At 42.3% G+C, this 25695-nt stretch overlaps 1 protein-coding gene across 1 annotated transcript in view; it reads left to right on the top strand.

Annotated features, from left to right (window-relative positions):
- Positions 1–1069: 1069 nt before the first annotated feature.
- Positions 1070–25695, top strand: part of acss3 (acyl-CoA synthetase short chain family member 3) — a 57585-nt gene continuing 32959 nt past the window's right edge. The window contains exons 1-9 of the mRNA XM_069671349.1: positions 1070–1395; positions 3019–3163; positions 4926–5114; positions 6233–6367; positions 10769–10909; positions 11539–11619; positions 11908–12003; positions 14736–14887; positions 24919–25022. Coding sequence (XP_069527450.1) covers positions 1070–1395; positions 3019–3163; positions 4926–5114; positions 6233–6367; positions 10769–10909; positions 11539–11619; positions 11908–12003; positions 14736–14887; positions 24919–25022 — 1369 coding nt within the window. The remainder of the gene's footprint in view (positions 1396–3018; positions 3164–4925; positions 5115–6232; positions 6368–10768; positions 10910–11538; positions 11620–11907; positions 12004–14735; positions 14888–24918; positions 25023–25695) is intronic.

Consider the following 25695-nt stretch of genomic DNA (forward strand, 5'->3'; position numbering starts at 1 on the left):
AAATAATTAATTGGTTATATTCCCTTTAGACAACTGTGAGGGTCCAAATTTGCTCTCTAATTTAATTTAAACCCACACATTTGGTGAGAAATGTTCCCAGGCCATACAAAGAGTTTCCTGGAAAGTGCCTCAGGATCTGTCTATTGGAAAACACTCCCCTGCTTGTGTATAAATAGAAGCAGATGACCTGAAATATCAGATGCATGAGTTACTCAACCGGGGGCACCAGTGTGCAGGGGTCACATCAAAGGGGGTAGAAGGATTATGGGTATTTACGGTGACGAAAGAGATGCACAACACAACCCCATCTGAGAGCACATGGAGCTTTTTGCTGCCGGTGTGGCGTGCCAGGGCTGCACAAGCTGCTGTTGTCATGAGACCAGAACAGTGTGACTCAGCTTAACAAGAGACATTTTAAGATTTTAGTTTGTCTCCATACAGCATGCAAAATTACGATTGTAAAGATCCTCAAACAAGCTCCCTGAATGCATCCCCCAGATCTGTTTAAGCAGAGGCATTTGCATTCCAACCAGCAGAAGGGTTATTGATGCCACCCTGAGCCTGAACATGTAATGCTGCTGCTGGTTAAAGACGATTTGTGATAAAAACCTGGAGTAAATGAGTAAATTTCAATGATTTTTTCTCGTTTTGCATAATAATAATAATAATAATAAAATAAGTGCAAAAGGCACACTTCCCAAATTAAGTCTAATGAGGCGAAACACTTAGATTTGTAAGTCCTCCAAAATAAAAGCCCCAAACTGTAAAAAGTGTGACACAGTTTTTAAATAAATGTACTTCGCTGTATTAGAGTACTATTTGGCATGTGTACGTGTTGTGTAACAGTTTTGATCGTTGCTCAAGCTCCTCCTGCATCAACAACATCCAGTTCATAGTTCGCATTCCTTGAGGGGATTGCAAGGATTTCTGAGAGTCAGCCTTTAGCTGGCCTCACTACTGATGACGTCGCTCAGACTTGCGTAGTAGTTGCGGGTGCCTCACCTGCAGGAAACCACCGGAAGAAGGAGAAACGCGTGAAAGTTTGCACTTTAGTATAACAACAGCAATGATGCATTTCCACATGAAACAAATACTGCGCATGAATAGCTGCGCCTCTCTCCAGCACAAAAGGACACTCGGAAGGAATCTGTGGACTGTTTCAGCTGCACAACAACAAGGCGTAAGAGCAGCGGGATCGCATGCATCTGCACACTTTAAGAAGTATTTCGCCCTGCAGTGTTGCAGAAACTATGCATCCGACACCGCGTACAGCCGAGCCTTCGCCTCAGCGAGGGACAACCCCGAGACTTTCTGGGGAGAGGTGGGACAGGACATAAACTGGTTTGAACCGTGGAGTAAAACTTTGCACGTTGAGGATCCAGTGTTCCCAAACTGGTAGGTTTCAGTACAAGCGACCACAGAAAGAAACTCAGTGCAAATCTTCGGAATGACAAGTGGGACTGTCGTAAGTGTGTTGGGAAACATTGTAAACAACTTGCTTGAGCGCCACCTATCTACAACTACGGGCCTATAATACTACATTTTCCTGTTTGATTAGAAATCCCTGAAAGTTTGTGAACCTGAAGGAAATTAAGGACAAATTTCGAAACTGATTTTTGACCCTGAATTTAAAATAAATCATAAAAAAATCGATTAATAAAAATTCACTTTATTCAGTTATTTGGACACCTCAGTTATGGCAATAATATAATCTCCATAATTCAATGTGACAGCTGTTATTTTTGTCTTTTCTTCCCTTACTACAGCTCCAGTAGCCAGTGTGTACGGACGCCTGTTTTATTGATTAGTATGATTACATATATTTCAATTTTAGATAATCTTTTATTCTTTAAAATAAATTTTAAAAAAAAGGTTACTTTTATAGAGAGAGAAAAACAATCATATCGAAATTTAATGTATTATGAAAAAGTATTTCAAATAGAACCAGATTAATTGTACATAACACAAAGGAATTGACAAGACAAACAAGCCACTGACAACTACGTCATTTCCAGCTGCCATCTTTGTTTGGCTTGGAGTTGAAAAAAAGTTTGGCTAGCTAAATATGAACTTCATTTTTGTAGGATTAAAATTAAAGTATATTTCTATTGTAGCGATTCAAGTGAACCTTGGACAAAGTTTGAAATGTCTTCAAACCCCGTGAGTGAAACTACCTGCTGGTTTGTTGTGTTATCTTTGAGAGAATAACTGCTAGCATATCAGCTAACACTAGCTAACCAGCCAATGCTAGCTAAACGAACAGAGGTTTTGTGTAGCAAGTAAGGCATGCATCAGGGCTACTCATAATTGTAGTTTTTTGTCACCAAATATCACTTGAAAAGTCCTTTTATATCATGCCTATGTATTTAGAGTGTCTATAAGATGTATAAAAGTTTAATATTTGAATTCAAAGTTAAAATGTTTGCCATTACCTCATGTTTTTTTTAAAAGCTCTAAAATGCAAAGCAGCTCTCATACACTCCTCTGCACTGAAAAAGAAGTGAAAATATAAATGTTTTTGTTTTGTTGGGAGTGCTTTTGCTTCCATCTTGCATGGTAGCCAAAGCCGCCTCAATCTCGTTCTGCTAAAATGAAAGGACGCCGCCGCCGTGCTTCTCTCTGTCTGGCTTCCAAAACAGCAGTTTTCCAGACACCATCTGCTCAACCTGCGCACTGCGCTTCATCCATATGCACAGCAGCAGAATGAGATGAAACTGTCACTTTATCAAGTACCTTGATTAAGTGTGCGCTGCTGGCAGAGGGAACTGCATATGTTTTTCATGGGGTTGATTTCATCAAGTTGTGTCTTATTTTTAGATACAAGTATAGAAGCCTATCAGCCAAAAATAGACACAGTATGTACAGAGATATCTGTTGAGGCGGCCGTTATACATTGTGTTCATTAAAATGTATTTTAATTGTCTGTTTAGAAACCTATAAAAGGTCTGTTTAAAAATATATGTGCTGTTCATGTTCAATCTTTGAACTTTGTTGATTATGTTTGTGTATCTCTTTCAGGTTTGTTGGAGGGAAGTTGAACATGTGCTACAATGCTGTGGATCGTCATGTAGAGAGCGGCCGCGGGGAGCAGCCTGCCATCATTTATGACAGCCCAGTGACTGGAACTAAGCAGATCATCACTTTCAGAGAACTTCAGGACCAGGTAAAAATAATTTATGAAAGGAAGTCACAGAAAGTAACCGCATAAAGAGTTGGATTATTCACTTTGTTGAACAGAATGTGGGGTTAAAAATGAACTGTGAGGCATGCAAGGATTTCTCAGTGTTGCCATGAAAATGAAAACATTTCCAATCCTTCAGCTGAGACAGTTGGCAAAGTTTTTCTCTGCTGTGGCAGCTGGATGGAGCCAAAATTAGCATACACGACAGCAAAACAACATAAACAGAGAGACGGAGAAATAATTAACTTGATTGACATTTGGGCAGATGCTTCAGTTTGAAGAAGACTCAAATGCATGTACTGTAATCAAAATGTTTTCCAATTGAATAGAATTTTAGCTACAGCTTTTATTAGTTTTTGTCCCTAAAGAACAGAGATGAGTGATGGATGTTATAGAAAAATAACTTCATCTGTAACCCAGAAACAATGCAAAGAGAAATCACAAGTTTCAAAGCGTCTTCTTATCATCACTTATTTATGCTGGCATATTTTTATGCCTCCGCGCCGGCGACAGCTGTGACGGGACGCATTATCTTTTTGGGTTTTCCGTCCGTCCCTCCGTCTGTCCGTCCCATTCTTGTGAACAGGATATCTCAGAAACGCCTCGAGGGAATTTGTCCACTTGGATTCAAGGATGAACTCGTTAGATTTTGATGGTCAAAGGGCAAAGGTCAAGGTCACTGTGGACTCATGTCCATTCTATTCTTATGAACGTGATATTTTGGGAATGCCTTGAGGGAATTTCTTCACATTTTGCACAGCTGTTCACTTGGAGTCACGGATGAACTGATTAGATTTTGGTGGTCAAAGGTCATAGGTCAATGTGATCTCACAGAACATGTTTTTGGTTATAACGCAAGAATTCCTACGCTACCTATGATAAAAGTTGGCACAAACGTCCTCTTGGACTCAAGAATGATCCCACTAGATTTTGGTGGTCGAAGGTCATAGGTCACTGTGACCTAACAGAACATGTTTTTGGTTATAACTCAAGAATTCCTACGTTACCTATGATAAAGATTGGCACAAACGTCCTCTTGAACTCAAGAATGATCTGATTAGATTTTGGTGGTCAAAGGTCATAGGTCACTGTGACCTCACAGAACATGTTTTTGGTTATAATTCAAGAATTCTTACACTACCTATGATAAAAGTTGGCACAAACGTCCTCCTGGACTCAAGAATGATCTGACGAGATTTTGGTGGTCAAAGGTCATAGGTCACTGTGACCTCACGTCCATCCCAGTCTTGTGAACGCGATATCTCAGGAACGCCTTGAAGGAATTTCTTCAAATTTGGCACAAACGTCTTAGACTGAAGGATGGACTGATTACAATTTGGTAGTCAGAGGTCAAAGGTCAAGGTCACTGCGACGACACATAACACATTTATGTCTATAACTCAACATTGCATAGGCTAATTACTTTATGACAAATGACAAAATAGGATAAGATGATAAAGTGATGACGTTTTATACCCAAAAGGTCAAAGGTCAACTTCACTTTGACAACATAATGTTCTGCAAAAGCACATTTGGTCAGATACTGAATTAGTGACACTAATCTTTGGTGCACACCTTGAAACTATGGTGATTGGTTAGATTGTCTGTGTTGCCGGGTTGAGGATGTGTGAGAAGCATCCACGTTTCACCAAGAAATATACTTAATACCTTTTTATTAAACATCTTTGCGAAATGCATGTTAATGTTAATTACTCTGCCTCCTCTCCCCTGTATCTCGATCCAGGTGTCCAGGTTAGCGGGAGTCTTGGTGAAGAATGGAGTACAGAAAGGAGATCTGGTGGTCATCTACATGCCCATGGTGCCTCAGGCCATGTTCACCATGCTCGCCTGTGCACGGATCGGTGCCCCGCACAGCCTCATCTTTGGCGGCTTTGCATCCAAAGAGCTCTCCGTCCGCATCAATCATGCCAAGGTTAGAAAAAAAGTTTTGTTATTCACCTCGTGGTTGAGACTGATCTCTTATTCCGCCCTGACAGCAGGACTGTCTGATCTTTATTAAATCATTTCACTCCTCAGGACCCTGGCCTCCTAGGGACAGGTGAATGCGACGTCTCTTTGTTCTTTTCATGCAACGAAATGTAGCCGGCCAATAACATGCCTGCAAATAATGATTTCCCCTTCCTAATTTTCATGTGGCGTTAGTAATGTGCACCATTCATCCTGCATAATATGTGAAACACTGCAAGCCAGAGGTGCCTGAGGCATCTTTGTTTCGTTAAGCTCCGAATGAATCATTCACAGTGGAAAGCACCACCAAGCTTTCCCTTTCTCTTCTCAGCTGCACACTCAAGAATGATATCACTGCCATCTGCAGAGTGATTTTTTTTAACAGGGCAAAGGAAGAATTAATGGACTACCCTGATATTTTGACATGAAATGTTTCTGAAGATAGGATCTCTGTTGAGCGATGTGTTTATGTGAAGAAATGCTGTATTATTAAGCTGCCAGCAGCTGCTCGATCAAGTGTTTGAACTCTTATTGTGGCGGTACATATGAGGAGGAGGTTTATCTTGAAGTGGTTTTTCTGAAGTGTTAATTCAATATGAGCAAGGATACTATTTTGATAGAAATTGATCTTCCTTTGTAATTCTGCGGTAAAGGAGATAAAAAGCAAGTTAATGATTCTTTTTGAGACGTGCTGCAGGAATTACAATTACCTTATGGAGACAACAAAGCTAACCGCTCATCAGTGTGTATCATTTAGAGCCCATGTTCTTCAAAGGAATGTCTAATGTATGTGCATGAAACTTAAAAGACTCACAAAAACACTACCTACTCTGTAGAAAGTATATGGTTTCAATATTAAATGCACGTTAATGAGGCTTATGTAAACTGAATTTGGCTCAACGCTCCAGTGCAGCTGAGGGCAACAGACTGATACCACTAACACCCTCTTAGAAATGCAGCAAAACAAGTATTATAGTAGCACGACTCGTGTTTCTAATATAGCTACAGATAAAGGATGTGATGTCTTAAGCTCTTGACATTTTTAACACAGTTGAATTCTCTCCCTTTCTCTGTGCTTCTCAGCCCAAGCTGATGGTTACAGCCTCATTTGGCATCGAGCCCGGCAGGAAAGTGGAATACATCCCTCTGGTGGAGAAGGCCTTGGAGCTGAGCTCTCACAGGCCCTCCAAAGTCCTCATCTACAACAGGCCTAACATGGTAAGAGGCATAAACATCAGGAGCTATTTGATGTGTATTTGTCACATTTAATAAACGGAGTAAAATCACAGAGAAATGTTTGTCTGCAAGCTCCTACAGTTGTAGCCTGGTGTGTTTGGTACTTTCCTCCAGGCTTCAGCAGGTGGAAAGGTCCTTTTCTGTGTGATTGAGATCTTTAAAGGAGCAATTCTCCCCTGGAGAGCCGCTGTCAGTCAAAGCTGGTGTTCTCTGTAATCGATAGAAGCAATAATATTTAAAATTGGCGCCATAGCTGTGGAGAAAGTTGTACAAACAGCTCGTGGTTTCACCTATTCTACATTCCTACAACACCCAGCATGCATTGCGCCCCTCCCTCTAAAAGGAACGGCCAAGCGGGAGACGCTGGAGTGAAATACTACCGTTTTGCTGCAGTGGTACAGAATCTGAAATACGACGAGAATATACCGGTGGATCGTCTTCAGGTCTGCAGTGTACATTTCAAACCTGACGATTTTGAACGAGATATGACATCGGAGGTGGACGTCCTAGATTGAGGAAGTGTAGTTTAGCAAGCTCATTGGAGAAGCCGATAGTGTCCTCAAAAGGCACAGAGCGAAATACACATTTTTTTTCCTACCATAATGGCATGATAGGACTGAGGTTGAAAATCTGTGAACGGGCCCGATCAGACAGAGTGTTTTTTAGCAGCTGGGGTGCCTTTTTGTAGTTGTTTTCAATAAGAGGGACACTTTTTGCACGCTGCTATTGCGTTGCTGAGTGCCTCGCATTTTGCTGCTTGAGTTGAAGAAACTTCAACTTCAATTCAAAGCAGAAAATCGCCCAACGTCACTGGCCTTTTTACTTCTTGTCCAATTGGGTGAATGTAGAGTCTGTGGGGTTGAGGAGTTTACCATCTGGTGGTCCTCGTCGTGATCTTTCCTCTGTCTGAGGGTCTCATGTACGCACTCAGATCTGTTCCCCTGTGTTTAATGTCTTTAGGAACAGCCTCTCACCCTCCATCAAAGCCAGAGCAAGTGCCCTCTGCCTGTCCATAATTTTTTTTACCAAGATATCTACTGAACACAAAGTCAAGTGTTTTATCTAGCCAAAATAAATGGGAACAGTAATGGTTAGTTTGACAGCTAGTGATTGGCTGGTTGCCGTAACAACAGAAAAAAAAAGCCGCCTCCAGCTGCTAAGACATGCTCCGTCTGATCGGGCCCTAACAATGCACTTGGTATACAAGATTAGAAGTCCTTTAAATGTTAATGTATGTACATACAAAATGGAATCCCACTGCTTATGTGACAGAATATGAATGTATCTGAAATACGTTTCGTTACGGTAGAGCTGCTGCTGGAAGAAAAAGCTTTCCCAAAGCTTTTAACCCATAAGAGAGCAGTTAATAGTTTAACTGAATCGAAAGCGTTACACTTTAAAGGATTAGTGCCAAAAAAATTGGCAAATATGTTTTTATAGTAAGCTGATATTGCTGTACAAATCCTGCAACCAGATCAAAAGATGATACGATGTATATTTGGTTCATACCGTAGTAGACGAGCGAGAGTGAGATGTTTCCAGCTCAGGGATGGAGCTTGCCACATGCCATCAGCAGACTGGCTCAGATTCAGTCTAAAAGCAGGCTGAGCTGTGCGGAACGGTTACATGGCACAAAAATATGCACGTTATGGTGACAGCAAGTGAAAATTTGCTTCACCTTCACACAGACATGGAAGAAAAGTCTGAATATGAAGCTTTGGAAAGAGAAATTACCAGCACAGCGTCGCTTCTGAAGTTACTTTTCTTGCCTCCGTGTCTTACTTAAAATATGCAGCCTCTGTCTCACTCTGTGGCCTTCTTGAATTAACATAAGACAATTTATTTTATCTGCTTTGGATGCTCCGGCGTTATCTGAAGTATCAGTGAATGATCCGCTGAATTAAGACGTTGGCGCTTCCACAGATATACACGGTGGACAAGACGTCGCTGCCAGTGAAAATAGCTTTCACAGGAAATTTACTGCAAACTCTTCCTCCTTAAAATCATGTGAAGCACCACTTTGAAGGCTGTAGCGGCTGCCTAATCAATTACTGCATTCAGTAAGCAAGAGGTTGCGGTTCTGCGAACACGGCCTGCAACATGAAAGACTTCTTAAATCAGCCGAGTTTTCTCCGGGTTCGCTTTAAGCAGGGTGGATAAAAAAGCAGGAGTTTTCATCAGCTGTCTGTCCTCTGCCTCCAGAAGAGTCCTGTGTGATCCTGAATGATGTCTCAGTGTTGGGTTTAATGTCGGAGAACCAAAGGAAGACAGAAGCAGGGCTCGTCTCCAGCCTCCCGAGATGATTTAAATGTTAATGGTAATAAAGTATCAAAGAGATTCACAAGGTTAGATATGAGACAGATGTAAGGGGCATTAATCTCTGACCCGACTACAAGACATTTAAATGACTGATGGGAGAACAGACACATCCAGTGAGGAGGGATTATACAACCATGTGAGATAGTTTGTGACTTGATGCGTGAATTTATATCCACCAGTCACTTTTAAAGCAAGCAAGTAGGGTAGATAACACTTGTGAAAATGTTCCCTTGGATGTTGCATTGATGAATAACCCATATGAACACCTGGAGATATGTTATCATGAGCTATAGAGTGAATCTAAATATGTGTTTACAATATCGTCTGTGCAGGAAACTCTTTTTTTTACACAATCATATCATGTAATGCAGAGCAAACAGATCGCGGGTGCTGGTTGACAAATAAAGTGTAGAAATGTTGGATTTTTCAGATTTCCATCTGCAAAGAGCGCGCTGAGAGACAGCTGGAGACAGAGAGGGGGAGGAAGCAAAACATAGTAGAGAGGAAGATAGAATAAATACATTAAAGAAAAAGAAAATGACCCCCTCTCACACTTTGATGTAAAACATATTGCCTCCCTGTTGTCCTGCATATTAATACCACAAAGATTAGTCTCGCCGTGTAATAGATTATATAGTGTAAAAGACATCAGCTTAAGTACACTTCACGGCATCACCCAGTAATACACAAGATAGAGCCAAGCTGAGTTAATTTAACGAAGATAGAGGAGGAGACACTCTAGATGAGTGTGACCATTGTTGGGGGTTTTGGGCCCTCAACACTAGCTGTGTGAGTTCTTCAGGTAGGTAATCGAGAGACAGGAGACCACATGTGTGTTTGTTTGTTTTTTAAGATAGTTTTTTTGGGCCCTTTGCAGCAAAGATGGACAGGAAATCTGTGGAGGAGAGAGGTGGGTTAGACATGCGTCAAAGGGCCGCGGGTCAGAGTCGAACCCGCAGCCAATGCGTCAAGGACTTTGCCTCTGTACGTGGGGCACCTGCTCCACCAACTGAGCTCAACCAGCGCCCTAAACTCTGTATTTTTAATAAACAATAGCAAAGCAGAGACAGTAAATAATTGAATAATCAGTGCCTGGTTTTAAAAGTATTTCAATAGCTCAATAAGTTTCAGTTGATGTTGGTAATTCTTCAAGAGCAGCTCCAGTCATGTTTTAAGACATATAACGTGCTCTGCTTGAATTAATAACTTGTGTCTTTTTTTACACTATGTTGTGTTATACTGAAATCTACTGAATGTGTTATAGGTTACACATAAGTAAAATGTGTGGCAGTGCCATGGTTGTTAAGTAAAACAAAGTTGAGTGTTAAAATGTCAGCAACAGCTGCATCATTCTGTCTTTACTTTGTCACAGTCAGAAAGTGAGGAACACCTGATAAAACTGAAACATGCTATTAAAGTAATTAGAACCGTAATGATATTATTAAGCACTCATATTGGTAGCGGCAAGTACCCAAATGTGTGTACTTCTACAGAAATTACGATGACACTTCCAGCTGGCTCACGCATTGCGAAGTGGTTGCCATAGGTTACACATAATGATATGCATAGCGTCACCCCGTCCATTAATGGGATTGGCTCCTTAGGTTTGTGACGTCTCAAACCTGCCAATCTGAAAACGTGTTGTTCAGCCTGTCCTTGGTACACTGCAGTTTAAAAGCAGACGGGCCCAGCCGTGGAGATGACTGCTGATGTCGTCCCTGATATGTCTTGTAGCACACGAAGAACACCACATGGAGATGTTGCACTGGAGCAGATTTTGTTTAAGTGCGCTGCGATGACACTGTTGGATAGTTTTGGTTTATTAAAGGCACTTGTGAAGCAACACAGAACGTAAAATCCGTGACAGATCACCGTGTGTAGCTGTGTGTCTTTAAAAGTTACGGTTATGGCTAAAAATGACAACAGATATAAACAAGTTTGGTTTATGTCTGTATGGTTTTCTCTGCTAGTCATAACTTCACTTTTATTCAGTGTATGGAGAAGTTTAAAGGTTTATCTGAATGAAAACAAGCAGACGGTCCTCATTGTCCTTTGTGATTTTAGGAGAAAGTGTCCTTAAGTCCAGATTTGAGCCTCGACTGGGAGGAGGAGATGGCCACTGCTCAGCCCCATGACTGTGTTCCTGTTCCCTCCAGCCACCCTCTGTACGTCCTCTATACATCTGGGACCACCGGGACACCAAAGGTACAGACACTACTGGACTGTTATTAGAAGTGGGGAGGGGGTTATCAAAATACCTGATTCATATTTGTAGATGCCGTGTAAACAAACAAGAGGAGCTTTGCCTAACTGCCGTCAGTCAGAGCCCCTGTGTGCCTCATCTGCTCCGTGACACAGCAAAAACAACCCAGGCTCAATCTAAACACCATCACCATGACATAAATAAGACGGAGCACTTCCACAGCGGGAGCCGGGGCTCATGCAGGAGGACCTGCCTGCAGGCGAAACCCCAGCTTCTTTCAAATAGCATCATTTTGTCTTAAAATATCCACCTTCTGGCTACATCCTGAGCTTAATAGAGCGGTTATTGCCTGCTGTTTTCTCTCTCAGTTACTGTGACATTTTAAGTTATTGCTGTAAGAAAAATACAACTTAAAGAAAATCTCTATAATAGTAGACATCTATACAAACCTGTTACGAATAAAAAATGGAAATTAGAGTGTTTTTTTGATCAGCAATCAATTCTAAACAAGCTACCGTCCTCGTCAGTAAAGCAAAACACAGCCTGTGTTCAGATGGATATTAAACCCCTGCCTCTTTACTTTGTGCAACACCTGTCACCTGTCTGATGTTTCTCTTATCTTGTCCCCCAGGGTGTCGTGCGAGACACTGCCGGCTACGCTGCGATGCTGAAATGGACCATGTCAAATATTTATGGACTCAGTCCTGGAGATGTAAGGCAATAACGCAGCGCCTTCTCAGTCAGAGCCGTGCTGCAGAACAAAGAGCGCGCAGTGAGCACAGAGGAAGATTGTTCTGCACTACACATCGCCATGTTATATTTATAGCAGCTGAGCAGTTGCAGGGTTCGGAAGTAGTGTGTTTTTTATTTACATTCAACATTAGCTTTTGGATTTACATTTAGAGTGCCTTCAATTTAATTTAAGACAGGGTTAATAGAATTTTCTCAAAGCTCTGTGCAACATGTTGGCTGACAGAAGTGTCGTTCTTACCTGTTGCAGGTTTGGTGGGCAGCGTCAGACCTCGGGTGGGTGGTCGGCCATTCTTATATCTGCTATGGTCCTCTGCTTCACGGCAACAGCACGATTCTGTATGAGGTATGTCCCTGCAGACGAGGTTTCACTCATTTTTTCCCCCTTCTTTTAAATGAATCCAAAATGAAACCTATTACAGCTCGAGCATTCAATCTTTTTGCAGCAGAAAGCTACGTGAGCTTTTGTCACCACGTTGTTTGTACCTTGATGAGGTAATTATGTCACGTTCGTGCAAATGAAACAGGATATCAACACGCAGGTGGTAGGGGATGTCCACTATCTGAACATTGTTTGAATTAATCTAAATAGAAGCTGTATTAGCGAAAGCATTACTTAAAGTGGTAATCTCGAAGATCTCAGTTTCATTCTCTTTAGCGGCACATATGGCGAGGAGCACACTTCCCAGATATCCCGACAGAGCTGCATGTGTGACGTCCACGGTTGGCTCCGGTCGTAACTCTTGATTTTCCTGGCTGACGGTCGCTTTCCTTTTCAGACTGTTTGCTTCGTCTGAGCGTCGAGTTTGTTTCTTTTTCTTTTGATTTTCACTTATTGTTGAAGTTGTATCTGTAGTCATCCATCTTTTCTTTGTTTGTTCAGCCATAGTAGATTACTGTTTACTCGCAACACTTGCAGAGAGCGGAAAAGCAGCCGCTTAGCTCCGCCTACCCTCTCTGGCAGACCAACCACTGCTGGCTGATGGAAAACGCGTCACTAACTGGGCGACGTTTGTGATTTTTTTCCACGAAAGTCGCCACAGACACTCAGTCTGTGATACTGCAAATGCAAAGGCTTTCATCAGCGGGCCATAGGCTCAATCACCATTGTGTTACCTCATTCAGAGATAGATAGTGACTTTTATTAACATGAAAATCTTCGAGATTATCACTTTTAAAGGACTAAAATAACCTTTGAGTTGAACAGATTTTTAGAATCAGAAGCATTTGCACGTCCAGAAGAAATGACATCACAATAAGCAAAAATACAATCAGTACCTGGACTACTATCACAGATGAAACTATCAAAACGCCTCTGCACGAACACATGTCAAAAACTAAAACATGTCAAAAAATAAAAACAAAAAATTTTAGCAAAATGATGAAAAAACATAATTTGTTAAAATTTCTGACACAATTTAAATACATTCATTAATTATTATGTTTTTTAAATAACCTTTTTAGTTGAGGTTTTATAGATGTAACTGATATGGCACATGTGTAGATCCTGACATCACAATGAACAAAAAACATATTTAGGCACTGACACTCATTCAAAGAGCGTAAAAGGGTTCATTTAAAAATATAACAGCCCAGTTGTACAAATTATAAAGCTGTACACGTCAGGTCTTATTTACAGTTCTGTCTCAGCCGTTGCTGGCTCTGCAAGCTGAATGCAACCATATTTGGTTAATGACTCCACTTAATGGGATCTGGGACTCGGTTCAAGATGTGGTGAACTGTTTTTCCTCCGTTGCCATGTTTGACTCCGTCTGCTACGGTTTACTGGCAGTCTGTCACTCCTTTTCTCCTTTCCTTATTAATGCCTGTCAGTGTGTACACCTGCACACATGGAGCTAATACCCTCCCACACTGGCATTACAAAAGACATTTCAGCCTGTGAAACGGGTTTCAAAAGCAGCTGTGTTGAATTCAGCTGCAGAAGCAGCGGTTCAAGGTTATCACACTGACTTAAAGGACCCACAGTATGTTAATTATGCAGCACAACAGCACCAATTCAATCTGGGAAGAATTAATTTACTCTCTCATTCTGCAAACACAATAACTTCAACCTTGTTCTTGGTGCTGTGTTTTCCATAACAGAAATAGTTTGTATCTTACCGACAAATAATTATTGTGGGTTGTTACCTGAAAAAGAATCAGAACAAATAAATACAGTATTTTCTAAGCAACGTTTCAGAGCACAACATTGAAATCACTTCTCATAAAGATGAATGAAAGTTAATTAAATATTTTCTGCATAAAAGTGACGCATACAGTTATTACAGGTTATGCAGCCTTACTTTGTGATTCCTCCTTATTGGCCTTGTGTACGCCCTCTATGCAGGGTGCTTATTATGTGGAAGGTCATTATAAGCCTGCAGACCTGGGCTTGGAGGGTGTGTGTGTCTGTTTGTTGATCTTTCTGTGTTTGTCCTGCACTGCAGTTCTTAAGTCGCGGGCCCCTTGCTGCATTAACGCTGCGATTTCTCTCACACTTAAGTAGCCGTACTGCTGGGTCATAAATTAATCTGCCTTCCTTAAATCAATGTTTGGCTCCAGACGCACTGTTTGTCTCAGGTGGCTCTCCTTCCTAGCAGCCTGTCTATCTTCAGGCACGCCGCTGCCAACCTTTTGTCTTTCCTCTGGCCAATACACAAACACAAATATTTATCCAGAGCTAAACTGACAGCCAGAACTCACCACTGATGTTTACTATTATTCATTCATCTGCAGTTGTCTGCTCACTGCAGGGACAGGCCTGTTGAATCCCAGGGACACTATAGGAATCGCCGTTGGAGGCAAATGCCTGCAGGCTTCTTTTGTCTATATCTTTTCTTCTTGACGCACACTGCTCCTATACTGCAACTGTGTTTACTAATCCGTGGATTTCTGGGCCCATCTGTCTGGAAGGCAGCCTTCCCATTTTAAACAGCTGCTACATGAATATTAATGCTCTACAGTTAATAGTGAATGGGAACAAAATATAGCTGTAATGCTTTTTGCTCTGAAGACAATCTATCATCTGATTTATATGTTCTACAATTTGTGAGCTAACCAGCTGTTGCTTGTTTACAGGGTAAGCCTGTGGGGACTCCGGACGCCGGGGCCTTCTTCCGCGTCCTGTCTGAAAACGGAGCCTCGTCCATGTTTACAGCACCCACAGCCATCCGAGCCATTCGCCAGCAGGACCCTCATGCTGACGTTGGGAGAAAGTACCCCCTGTCCAGGTAGGCAGCTACACAAAGCATGACAAACTGATGTTTGTGGAGCGTTTAATATAAATTCAGCAGCAAGTGAAGGAACATTTTGGACGTTGTTTGTGAGCTTGTGATGGGGTGAGTTATAAATGAATTGCCCTCCTTTGGATCAATAAAGCTGTCTGACTCTGAAAACCTTAGTTTAAAGTTTAGTAATAAAGTGCCTCGTAGATTAATAGTTCCTTAAATGAACAGAAAATGCATCTACAGCAACATTTGCTTCTCTTATGTGATTATAGTTGGAAAAGAACAGCAAAGCAACAAAGGTACCGTGTGCTATGCAAACTTATGACGTCCATTATTCACTATTTCCTAACATTATATACATTTATTGTAATTGATGACATTAAAGAAGTGATCTTGAAGATCTCAATTTTGTTCTCTTTGGCGGCACCTGTGGTGATAAACGGTAATTGCAGGAGCACACTTCCCAGATATCCAGACAGTGTCGCATGTGTGACGTGCACGGTTGGCTCTGGTTGTAACTTTTGATTTTCCTGGCTGACGGTCGCTTTCCTTTTTAGACTGTTTGCTTCATCTGAGCGTCGAGTTTGTTTCTTTTTCTTTGGATTTGTACTTATTTTTGAAGTTGTATCTGTAGTCATCCATCTTTTCTTTGTTTGTTCAGCCATAGTAGATTACTGTTTACTCGCAACACCTGCAGAGACCGGCAGAGATGTGGACTTGAGATCTGAGTCGACACGAGTCTCTGTTTTGATAACTTGTGACTTGACTTGACAAAAAATGACTTGAGACCCGACTTGGACTTGCAAGTTAATGACTTGAGACTCAACTTGAGGCACGATGACTCAGATAACTTGCCTGTGTTCATAAGTTTGAATGTAAAATTCCATGTTGTCAAGTTTCTGTCTAACTATCAAGTATGTACGCAGCGCAAACTGGGAATCATGATTGGACGACTCAAAAAGCTCCCCGGAATGTGATTGTCATGATTGGAGGACTGGCTGTCAAACTCCTCGCTATGGCAACACGCAACATCAAAGCCCCCAAAGAGAAGCCTCATCAGTCGTACTCGTTACTACTCAACACGGTCTCAGAGCAGACCATCATCATGGCTGTGTCTGCGCCAAGATAATACAGATACAATTCACTGTCATACTTTTTGAACAGGTTATATAAATTGGCCGATAATATAATTATTAGACGGGCTGCTAACACCTTGTCTTTTCTCTTTCTAAAGAGCAGATACTACAGGTAAGAGTGCTGGATCTTGGGTGGGAAAAAGTGACTTGACTTGGGACTTGACTTGACTTGCCCAATAAAAAATGACTCCAGACTTGCTTGAGACTTGAGCAAAGATGACTTGGTCACAAAACTGGAGACCGTAAAAGCAGCCGCTTAGCTCCGCCTACCCTCTCTGGCAGACCAACCACTGCTGGCTGATGGAAAACGCATCACTAACTGGGCGCCACTTGTGATTTATTCCACAAAAGTCGCACCAGACAGCCAGTCTGTAATACTGCAAATGCAAAGGCTTTCATCAGTGGGCCATCAGCTCATTCACCATTGTGTTACCTCATTTGGCGATCGATAGTGGCTTAACAGACATTTATTTAAATGAAAATCTTCGAGATCATCACAAACAGATCGTTCCATTGACAGAAAATTCATCTACAATTCCAAAAATTGATAACGATCAGTCTATTAAAGCAAAAATCTGCAGCATCTCGTTTATCAAGATATATATGTGATTATAGTTTGGAAGTTTAGAGAGGTTACCATGTGCTATGCAAACTTGTAAAGGCCATAATTCACTGTTTTCCAACATTGTATACATTTATGATGATTGATGAGTTTCAGCCCTAATTGAGATAGAAAAAGAAGCTTACACAGAAGTCTTTTAGGTAATTCAAAACAAAAGATGGCTGACAAGAAGAATCACTTTTAAGCACAACTTTTTGTATGATTTAAACATCTATTGAAAGATGGTGTAATCTATTTAATGCATCAAATCAAGCCTGGTGTTAGACACAAACAAAGATGAATTTTAGCTTCAGGCCATTAGACTGATCAATGCTCCTGCTCTGACAGTTGACTGATACACAGAGTTAATCTCTCATTATGCCGTGCCTCTGAGAAACTTGATGTCAGAACTTTGAGGACAGCGGGTTTAAGCCTCAACAGGTTGTTTGTTGGTCTTTGAACCCCTCAGAAGGGATGTGTTAAAGCATCGCACGGCTGAAGGTCTTCCGGACAGCCTGTCCTGCCTCGTGTTCGTCTCCAGCCATCTGTTGATGCACGGCCCTCCATCACCTCGATTGCTCTCTGTCTGCGGCCTCAGCTCGGCCTGCCTGGATGTTAATCAGGATGGATAACAGACAACAGCAGGTCATCGCAGCACACCTGTATTAAATCATACCACCTGAACCTTTTTGCCGTCTCACCGCTCAGGTGAAGGTCGAACGCACTTCGGAGTTAAAAACAAACGTTTTTCATGACGGCCCAGAGAGTCAAATACCGGCTTAGATTACCACAATTATGAATTATTTGGTGCAGAGCGGAGAGACCTTTGGGGTTGTGATGTCAATTCACCACTTTCACTCCGTTCTGCAGTCTGAAAATGCCTCTAAGCACACAATCATAAAGCAATTCTGAGTGAGGATGACCTCTGGCCCCAGTGAATCATTCAGTAACTCTGGCATTGTGTGCTGAATTTGCCAATCTTCGGTTGTTCGCCGTGCTGAATGCATGACACCATTTTAAATGCTGTTATCGCGTTTCCTACGATATGTTTGGCGGCTTTTATCCTCCGAGTGCTAACCCCGGCACAATCAGTCATTTGAGCGACACGCTGCTTCTGTGTAAGCTTTCTTGTTCCTAATGTGTCTTTTCCCCTTGGAGGAGGCAGGTTGGTGAAAGATTACTGCATTTCCCTTCGGCGCCGAGCAAAACATTTCACCGTGACTCACGGGAAGCAATAAAAAAGAAGCAATGAAACATGGTTTCATTTTACAGCACAGGTGGATGAACGTCTGGTCGAGCCCTTCACTCTTTGTATTACCTTAACTTTTAGAGTTGCACAAATGTTTTATTGCTTTGAATTTGTAATGTTTCATGGAATTTAAAAGGCTTTCATTTATTGTAGAGGAGCACCCATTGATCTGTCTTTAATCTTTAATAGGCAAAAATCAGAGGAAAGCAAGAGGTGTTAAAGGAGCAGTTCACCCCTGGAAAAAGCCACCATCAGTCAAAGCTGGTGTTCTCTGTAATCAATAGAAGCGCCATAGCTGCGGAGAAAGTCGTACAAACAGCTCGTGGTTTCGCCCGTTCTGCATTCCTACAACACCCAGCGTGCATTGCGCCCCTCCCTCTGAAAGGAACGGCAAAGCGAGAGACGCTGGAGTGAAATACGACCGTTTTCGCTGCTGAATATCCCGGTGGATCGTCTAAATAATCTTCAGGTCTGCAGTCTACATTTCAAACCTGACGATTTTGAATGAGACATGACATCGGAGGCGGGCGTCCTAGATTGAGGAAGTGTAGTTTAGCGAGCTCCCTGGAGCCCATTGGAGAAGCGGATAGCGTCCTCCAAAGGCACAGAGCGAAACCATCCTACCATAATGGCATTACCTCCCCATGATAGCATGATAGGACTGAGGTTGAAAATCTGTGGACTGGCCCTTTAAGATGATCTAGTCTTTCCTTTATAGTCACTTGTTTTCTTGTTTAGGTAACTACTGTATATTTACTGTGTAGATTGCAATCGATTCAGCGGGGCAGACTGACTTCTCTCGGCTGTGTTGTGTGGATGCACATGGAATACTCATCGAGTGTTTGTGACCACACACAGTATTAACATCCACATCTAGTCTCAGCAATTAGCCGCTTCCTGAAGCTCGTGGATGGATACGTCAGTGCAAATAGAGTTGGTTTTAATTAAAACTGTGTTGATGAAAGCAGTAAAACCTTTCAGAAAACTCTGTTAGCTTTATTATCAAACACATAATTTCATGCTAGAGAGGCCTCAAATACGCCGGCTGCAGTTTATTGACAATGTGAGACATTTACTCGCTCGGCTGTAATAGCCTTGGACCCTCATCAACGTGCTTCGGCCATATTACTTGTCAGCGTGGATGTGAAAACGACTACATTGAGAGTCTGGCTGCGGGGCTGTCTGAAGCGGTGACGGCTGCAGTGCTCTGCATAAATGTAGCATGACAAAGAGGGCAGACACTCTGTCAGCAGTGTTTTGAAGGTGGGAGGACTAACTCAATGCTGAGATTCGGCCATGGATGTTTGCATGTCTGGATGTTTGCATGTTGCTTCACTTTAACTTTGTGAAGTGATTTTTTTGTGCAACTTACAAAGTCACTGCAAAGATGGAATAGATGCAAATTTGCACCGGTCAACATAAATATGAGATATAGCAAATTTAGGCGAGTTGAATGTTTCTTGTTAAAGCCTATCAAGGATGAGATTGTCCTGGCACTGCATAAGAATCGGTCCATCCAAACTCCATTAAAAAAACAAGCGTTTTAAAAGCTATTTGCCTGTCGTCTTGCAGACAGACCGGACAAACCGTGAAGTTTTACTCCCAACAAATCTGCATCACGATGTATTTATTCCGGCATTCAATTAGATCCCAAAAATATCCATCTCCATTCTCATACTGCTGTCATAACCAAGACCGAGCTGACGGATACAGATATATATACAGTGAAGCTTCCACTCGCTGGAAATAGAACGGTTGCTCCGCAGCAGCAACACAGCACCAGTAAAACCTGGCATAGAGCCGAGCCTGACCTCGCCAACAGGTCGTCAAACTCTGCTTTGGTGAACCTCAAGTTTCTGGAAGCAGCAGTAAAATTCATCCACACACAGCCAGTGGGGAAGCCGGTTAAATTATCCAAGATGTGCGCACCTCCGGGTCATGTTTTGAACTGAGACATGACCAGGTTTGGTTGTCAGACATAACTAGAAGTGCGTATATTTGCAGGCTGTGTTTAATGTCAGGCTCTGTAACTCGTGGTGCATCTAATGGAGATTGTAAGGCACCCTTTCGTAAGTTATCTCTTGGACGAAGCGCTTTTTCTGTTCAGGGGATCAATATGTGGAACGCCTCACCTGCAGAGCTCAAACTAAACCCTGACTGGGAGCATTTTAAACTCAAAGTGAGACTGTTTTTGAAGAGGGCTCAGTCTTGTAGTCATGTATGATTTTGTGCTTTAGTTTTATTGTTGGATATTTTGTATCCTGAATTGTTTTCCGTTTTCTGGTTGAGTCAGTTTTGTCTCTTGTGCATTTGTCGTTGATTTTATGTATTTTAAAGGCCCGTCTCGGGAAGGGCATTCCAAATTAGCCAAGGCTATAAATGTTGCAGTGTGTGGCATCGGTTTACTTGCTTCATACTTGTCCCTATACAAATAAACATTGAATAAATAGATAAATGCAAATAAACACAAATAATCAAACTCATGTTACACCCCTTTCCCACCAAAATTAGCACGTTGACGCTGGTTTTTCAGACCCGGAAGACCCCATTGCCAGTGGATTACACTCCCTTTGGTCTCTTTTCAGAGACGGGGTTAGTAAACAGTGATGGAGATGTTACGGTGGTTAGGTCTTTATTGTATCTATTACTCATTCAGTCTGTGTCTTAAACTCGGCGACGACAAATTTGGAATGATGGCCGAGATGGGCAGAATTTGTAGCTGAGATGACAAGGAAGTTATCGACAGAGCATAGCATCACGCCAGAAAGGGGGCGGAGATTAGAACGTTGACCCAGTTTTTGTGTTCCCGTCAATGCGGATCGGAGCCGAGTCATTTGACCCGGCTCTGAGTGCCGATTGTAGCCTTTCCCATTAAGCAATAAAGCCGGGTGTTGGCGGGTTTTTTGACCAAAAATTTCCTTCACTCTTGGTCTGAACTCAGTTTAAGTAAAAAATCAAATACAGACACGCACATCCCTTAGTGGGTGCTGGATCCAGAACAATCAAGTATATCAAAAAAATATAACAAGATCCGCACACCAGGAAGCTCCCATAAAGGGTTTTATTACCACAAAGTAGTGACTTTTCGAGCCAACATGCTCTTCTTCAGACTTGTCAAGTCTTTATGGGAGCTTCCTGGTGTGTGGATCTTATATTTTTTCTGAACTCAGTTTAACACACAACAGGTCATACGCAGAGTCACTATGGGTTCATGCACTAGTTCTTGGGACAAAATGTCGATCTGTGTGGAATACATCACTGCCACCAACGTAAGCGATAGTCTCCTTTGTTAAAATCAGTTTCTCTCGTTTATTCTCACAGTGACCTCACAGAATCAAACTACCAATTTGTAGACTTGAACTTGAAAAGGAAGAAAAATATGTTGTGTTCTTCTTTATTGGCCTCCTCCAAGGTCGTACGGTAGAGATTACTGCAGCCTTATCTTTACAAACTGTAAAGACACAGTTAATTGGCTAACATCTTGTGGAACGGGTGCATCTTTTTCTTTTTACAGCACAGCATCGGGAGAGTTCAGAGTGCATTTACTATCATTGAACCTTCACCTTCTACCTAGAGTGGACGCCAGCCTCTGTTTGTCCTTATACTGCAGGTGAAGGAGGTAGTTTTGGAGCAGATGTTGCTTGACTTTAACTGCACTGAATGTTAAAGATGAAGGCGTTTCCATCGTACACCAGCTGCAGAGATATGTCAAAAAAGTCTTTCACATAAGTTTAATAAATAGTCCATGATTTACAAACAGAGACGTTTCCTTCCTGGGAACAGAGCACAGATGTTTACACTCTTTATTACTGACTCAGAGCTCCGTCCTTGAGTTGCTCAGCAGCCAAACCATCGCCCTCCCGCCGACATCTCTGTGGTCGCAGCGTCCATGTGAATCCTGCAAACCTGAACTTCAGCTGAACTCTTCAGAAAACTTGCAAACCACAGAGAAAGTGGATTGTCCTTGGATAGCCAGAGGCTCCGTATTGGAAGTGAAATGTGGTTTAGTCAGAACATAAGGTCAGCGCCGGAGCAGCGAGTAAATCAGTCATGTTATTTAGCTCGGTTCCTGCGGGGCAGAATCAATCTGACAGCTGAATGATGGTACGTTGTTAATCCAGAGGCTTCATTATAGCGCGGGATGTACTTCTTTCATATTGGATACACTAGGCATTTATTTAAAGCTTTTTATCCTTTTAGCCGCTATAATGAGTCGAATAACCTTGATCTAAACAAATACAAGGTCAGAGCTATGTTGCTGAATAAGTAGCACTTTGCCTAGAAAGAGATACTATTAGATTAAAAGCTAAACTGCAGGTACTTCCTGTTAAAACTTCCTCCATGATTGGGGCTGTAAAGTGTACAACTCTGACTACATTGACTATAGTTGAGGTTATTATTTATTACTGTTTCTGCGAGTATATACTTCTTTCTTCTAGTGTTAGAGCAAATACAGCACTGAGGGAAATACACAGTAATAACCCTGATAACCTGCTGCTGTAACACCAACTTACCAGTCAGGGATCAATAAAGTACATCCATCCATCCGTCCGTCCGTCCGTCCATCCGTCCATCCATCCATCCATCCATCCATCCATCTATCTATCTATCTGTCCATCCATCCATCCATCCATCCATCCGTCCATCCGTCCATCCTTTCATCCATCCGTCCGTCCATTTGTCTGTCCGTCTGTCCATCCATCCATCCGTCCGTCCGTCCGTCCATCCATCCATCCATCCATCTATCTATCTATCTGTCCATCCATCCATCCATCCTTTCATCCATCCGTCCGTCCATCCATCCTTTCATCCATCCATCCATCTATCTGTCCATTTGTCTGTCCGTCTGTCCATCCATCCATCCATCCGTCCATCCTTTCATCCATCCGTCCATCTATCTATCTGTCCATTTGTCTGTCTGTCCGTCCATCCATCTGTCCATCCGTCCATCCTTTCATCCATCCGTCCGTCCATCCATCCTTTCATCCATCCATCCATCTATCTATCTGTCCATTTGTCTGTCCGTCCGTCCATCCGTCCATTCCTTTCATCCATCCGTCCGTTCGTCCATCCATCCATCCGTCCGTCCATCCTTTCATTCATCCATCCATCTATCTATCTGTCCATCCATCCATCCATCCTTTCATCCATCCATCCGTCCGTCCATCCTTTCATCCATCCGTCCGTTCGTCCATCCTTTCATCCATCCATCCATCTATCTATCTGTCCATTCGTCCGTCCGTCCGTCATCCATCCATCCGTCCATCCTTTCATCCGTCCGTCCGTTCGTCCATCCTTTCATCCGTCCGTCCGTCCATCCATCCATCTATCTATCATCCATCTATCTATCATCCATCTATCCATCAATCATCGATCCTTCTATCATCTATCCATCTATATATCCATCTATCCATCCATCCATCCATCCATCCATCCATCCATCCAATGGCGGATGGGTGGTGATAACAAAAAGCAGAGTATTTTCATTACACTCCTCTTACTAACATTAATTCACTATTTATTTGGCGGTAAAACCCCTGAACCACAGTCACACAGATGATCCACAATCAGACAGATGATCCACAATCACACAGATGATCCACAATCACACGGATGATCCACAATCACACAGATGATCCACAGTCACACCGACAACATTCTTACTTAAAACCAGAGACACCACGCTAGATAATATCCGGAGAGCAAAGAACAATCAAGTTAGAGAAGTGCTAGAAAAAAGAGAATGAAATATTACCCCGGCAGAACTGAGCGGAGCCGGAGAAGATATGATTCAGCGGAGAGAAAGTGACATGATAAAAATTATTTTCCCTGCTACCAAAGAAAGAATATGTTCCTAGTTTGATTGGAGCTGGAAGGTCATTTCATCGTTGTGGAGGGTTGAGACTGATGACTGATGACCAGCAGTCATTTGTGGGGAAAAATGTGGGGATGGCACCAGCATCTATGGCTGCTCTGCGGCCCGGACTTATAGGGGCTTACAGATCTCTTCACAGTGAGCAACCGGCAGCGTTGTGAATTAGATATGAGCAGCCATGGGCAGCCGTCAGAGGGAGTTTGGGAGAGAATGATGTGGGAGGAATCAGGGAGGCTGAAGATAGAAACTGCAGTGTTTTGGGTCAGTGGTGGGGCATGGAGGGAGGGTTTCATGGAGCCGGGAGGAGCAGTTTACCGAACAGGAAGGAAACTAAAGTTTGAATAAGGAAATGGAGGGCCTGCTTTGGGAAAATCAGGTGTACCCCGTGATTCAAGGTTTCATTAATCTCTATAAACATGTCGATGACAAGCACATGGTAAAGGAAACCATTGCCTGGATCTCCCTTCCTGTTATTGGGAAAGGCGAAGAGTGCACAGAATATTGCCCATTGCCCCCAGAGGCTTTATATAGATAGATGATGGGTTCCAAGTTGTGAAGAGTAGAGGTCTCCTGGGGAATAAGAGCACCTAAATCGTAACAGGACAGTACTTCCAACTGAAAATGCCTTTTGAGATGAGTCAAACGCATGGGGAGTTTCCAATGGAAGGATTTTCTGCCATGAGTCTCTGACGACTGAACTCTGAGACCCAAAGCAAACAAGCTTTCACCTCTGCTGTCCTTATAAGCGTGACTGTAAGGAGGCAAACCATCAGAGGCAGGACGCACAGATCCCTTAGTCAGCAAAGGTGGCAAAAACTATCTGCTCCACATTGTCAGAGGCAGTTTAAAGGATGCCTGAGTCACAGCTAAGAGCACAGGGAGACTGTGGATGGTGCTGCCTAGAAAGCAGACTGTTTGTGGTCTAAGAACTGCTTTACATACAGAAATATTACAATTGGTCACATCTAAGAGTCGCAAGAGAAGTTGTCAGCCATATTTTATAATCAGTTTTTTATGACCCAACCAGTTTTCATAACCTTATAAGTGTTTAACTTTGCTAAACACTCAAACAAAAGAGATAAAAAAGTCACAGAATAGATTGTGTCTTTCTAGAAAGCAGATTTGTCATGTTTTCTCAAAGTGATTGACAGACTTGCCTCTTTGTCCCTGCAGGTTACGGTCATTATTCCTGGCAGGAGAGCGTTGCGATGTGGAGACGCTGGAGTGGGCAAAGAGGAGCTTTGGGGTCCCCGTCCTGGATCACTGGTGGCAGACTGGTAGGACTGTGTTTTTTCTTCACCTTGTGGATGTATGTTTAGCCGCACTGGGAAATTTTCTGAAGTAAATATATAGCGCACCTGTCGTGTTTGATTTCATACGTTGTTGCTTTAAGCCCAGAGTTGCGTGTTGGACAGAAAGCATCAAAGTGAAACTTGAAAATGAAATGCAAACTGACTTCTTGATATCAGTGACTGAACAGAGCAGTTTTATTCTTTTGCTTCGCTTCTCTCTTTGTTATACACAAAACAGTGCCAGCACGCAGCAGAGGATTATGGAGTAGCTTAGCATAATTTACAGTTAAAAAAAGTCTGCCTGAAACAACTCAGTCTGCTCTGTCCTGCACTTTGTGATGTCACAAAGTGCAGCGTGCAGAAAACACCGTGTGAAACCTGGCGTTCACTGAAGCCTGGGGATTACTCCAACAAACTTTTACCTACAGATCTGAAACTTCACCCACGTTTAGTCTGGACATCCAACACTGTAACATAATATAAAATGTGAAACAGCATTATACCTCCTCTTTAAAATCATTCAAGCATATCATCTGCTTTATGTGAAGTTGCCTTTTGCACTTTTAATCATCTCATTTTGTCATCTTAAGAACTTTATCCTCAAACTTTAGGGATTAAGTTCTTACGACAGAGATTCTGAGAACGCTTTTCAACGACC

The sequence above is a fragment of the Semicossyphus pulcher genome, unplaced genomic scaffold (genome assembly GCF_022749685.1).
Source record: "Semicossyphus pulcher isolate SPU_LCO1_2020_fin unplaced genomic scaffold, fSemPul1.0.p SCAF_20, whole genome shotgun sequence".
Classification (NCBI taxonomy): domain Eukaryota; kingdom Metazoa; phylum Chordata; class Actinopteri; order Labriformes; family Labridae; genus Semicossyphus; species Semicossyphus pulcher.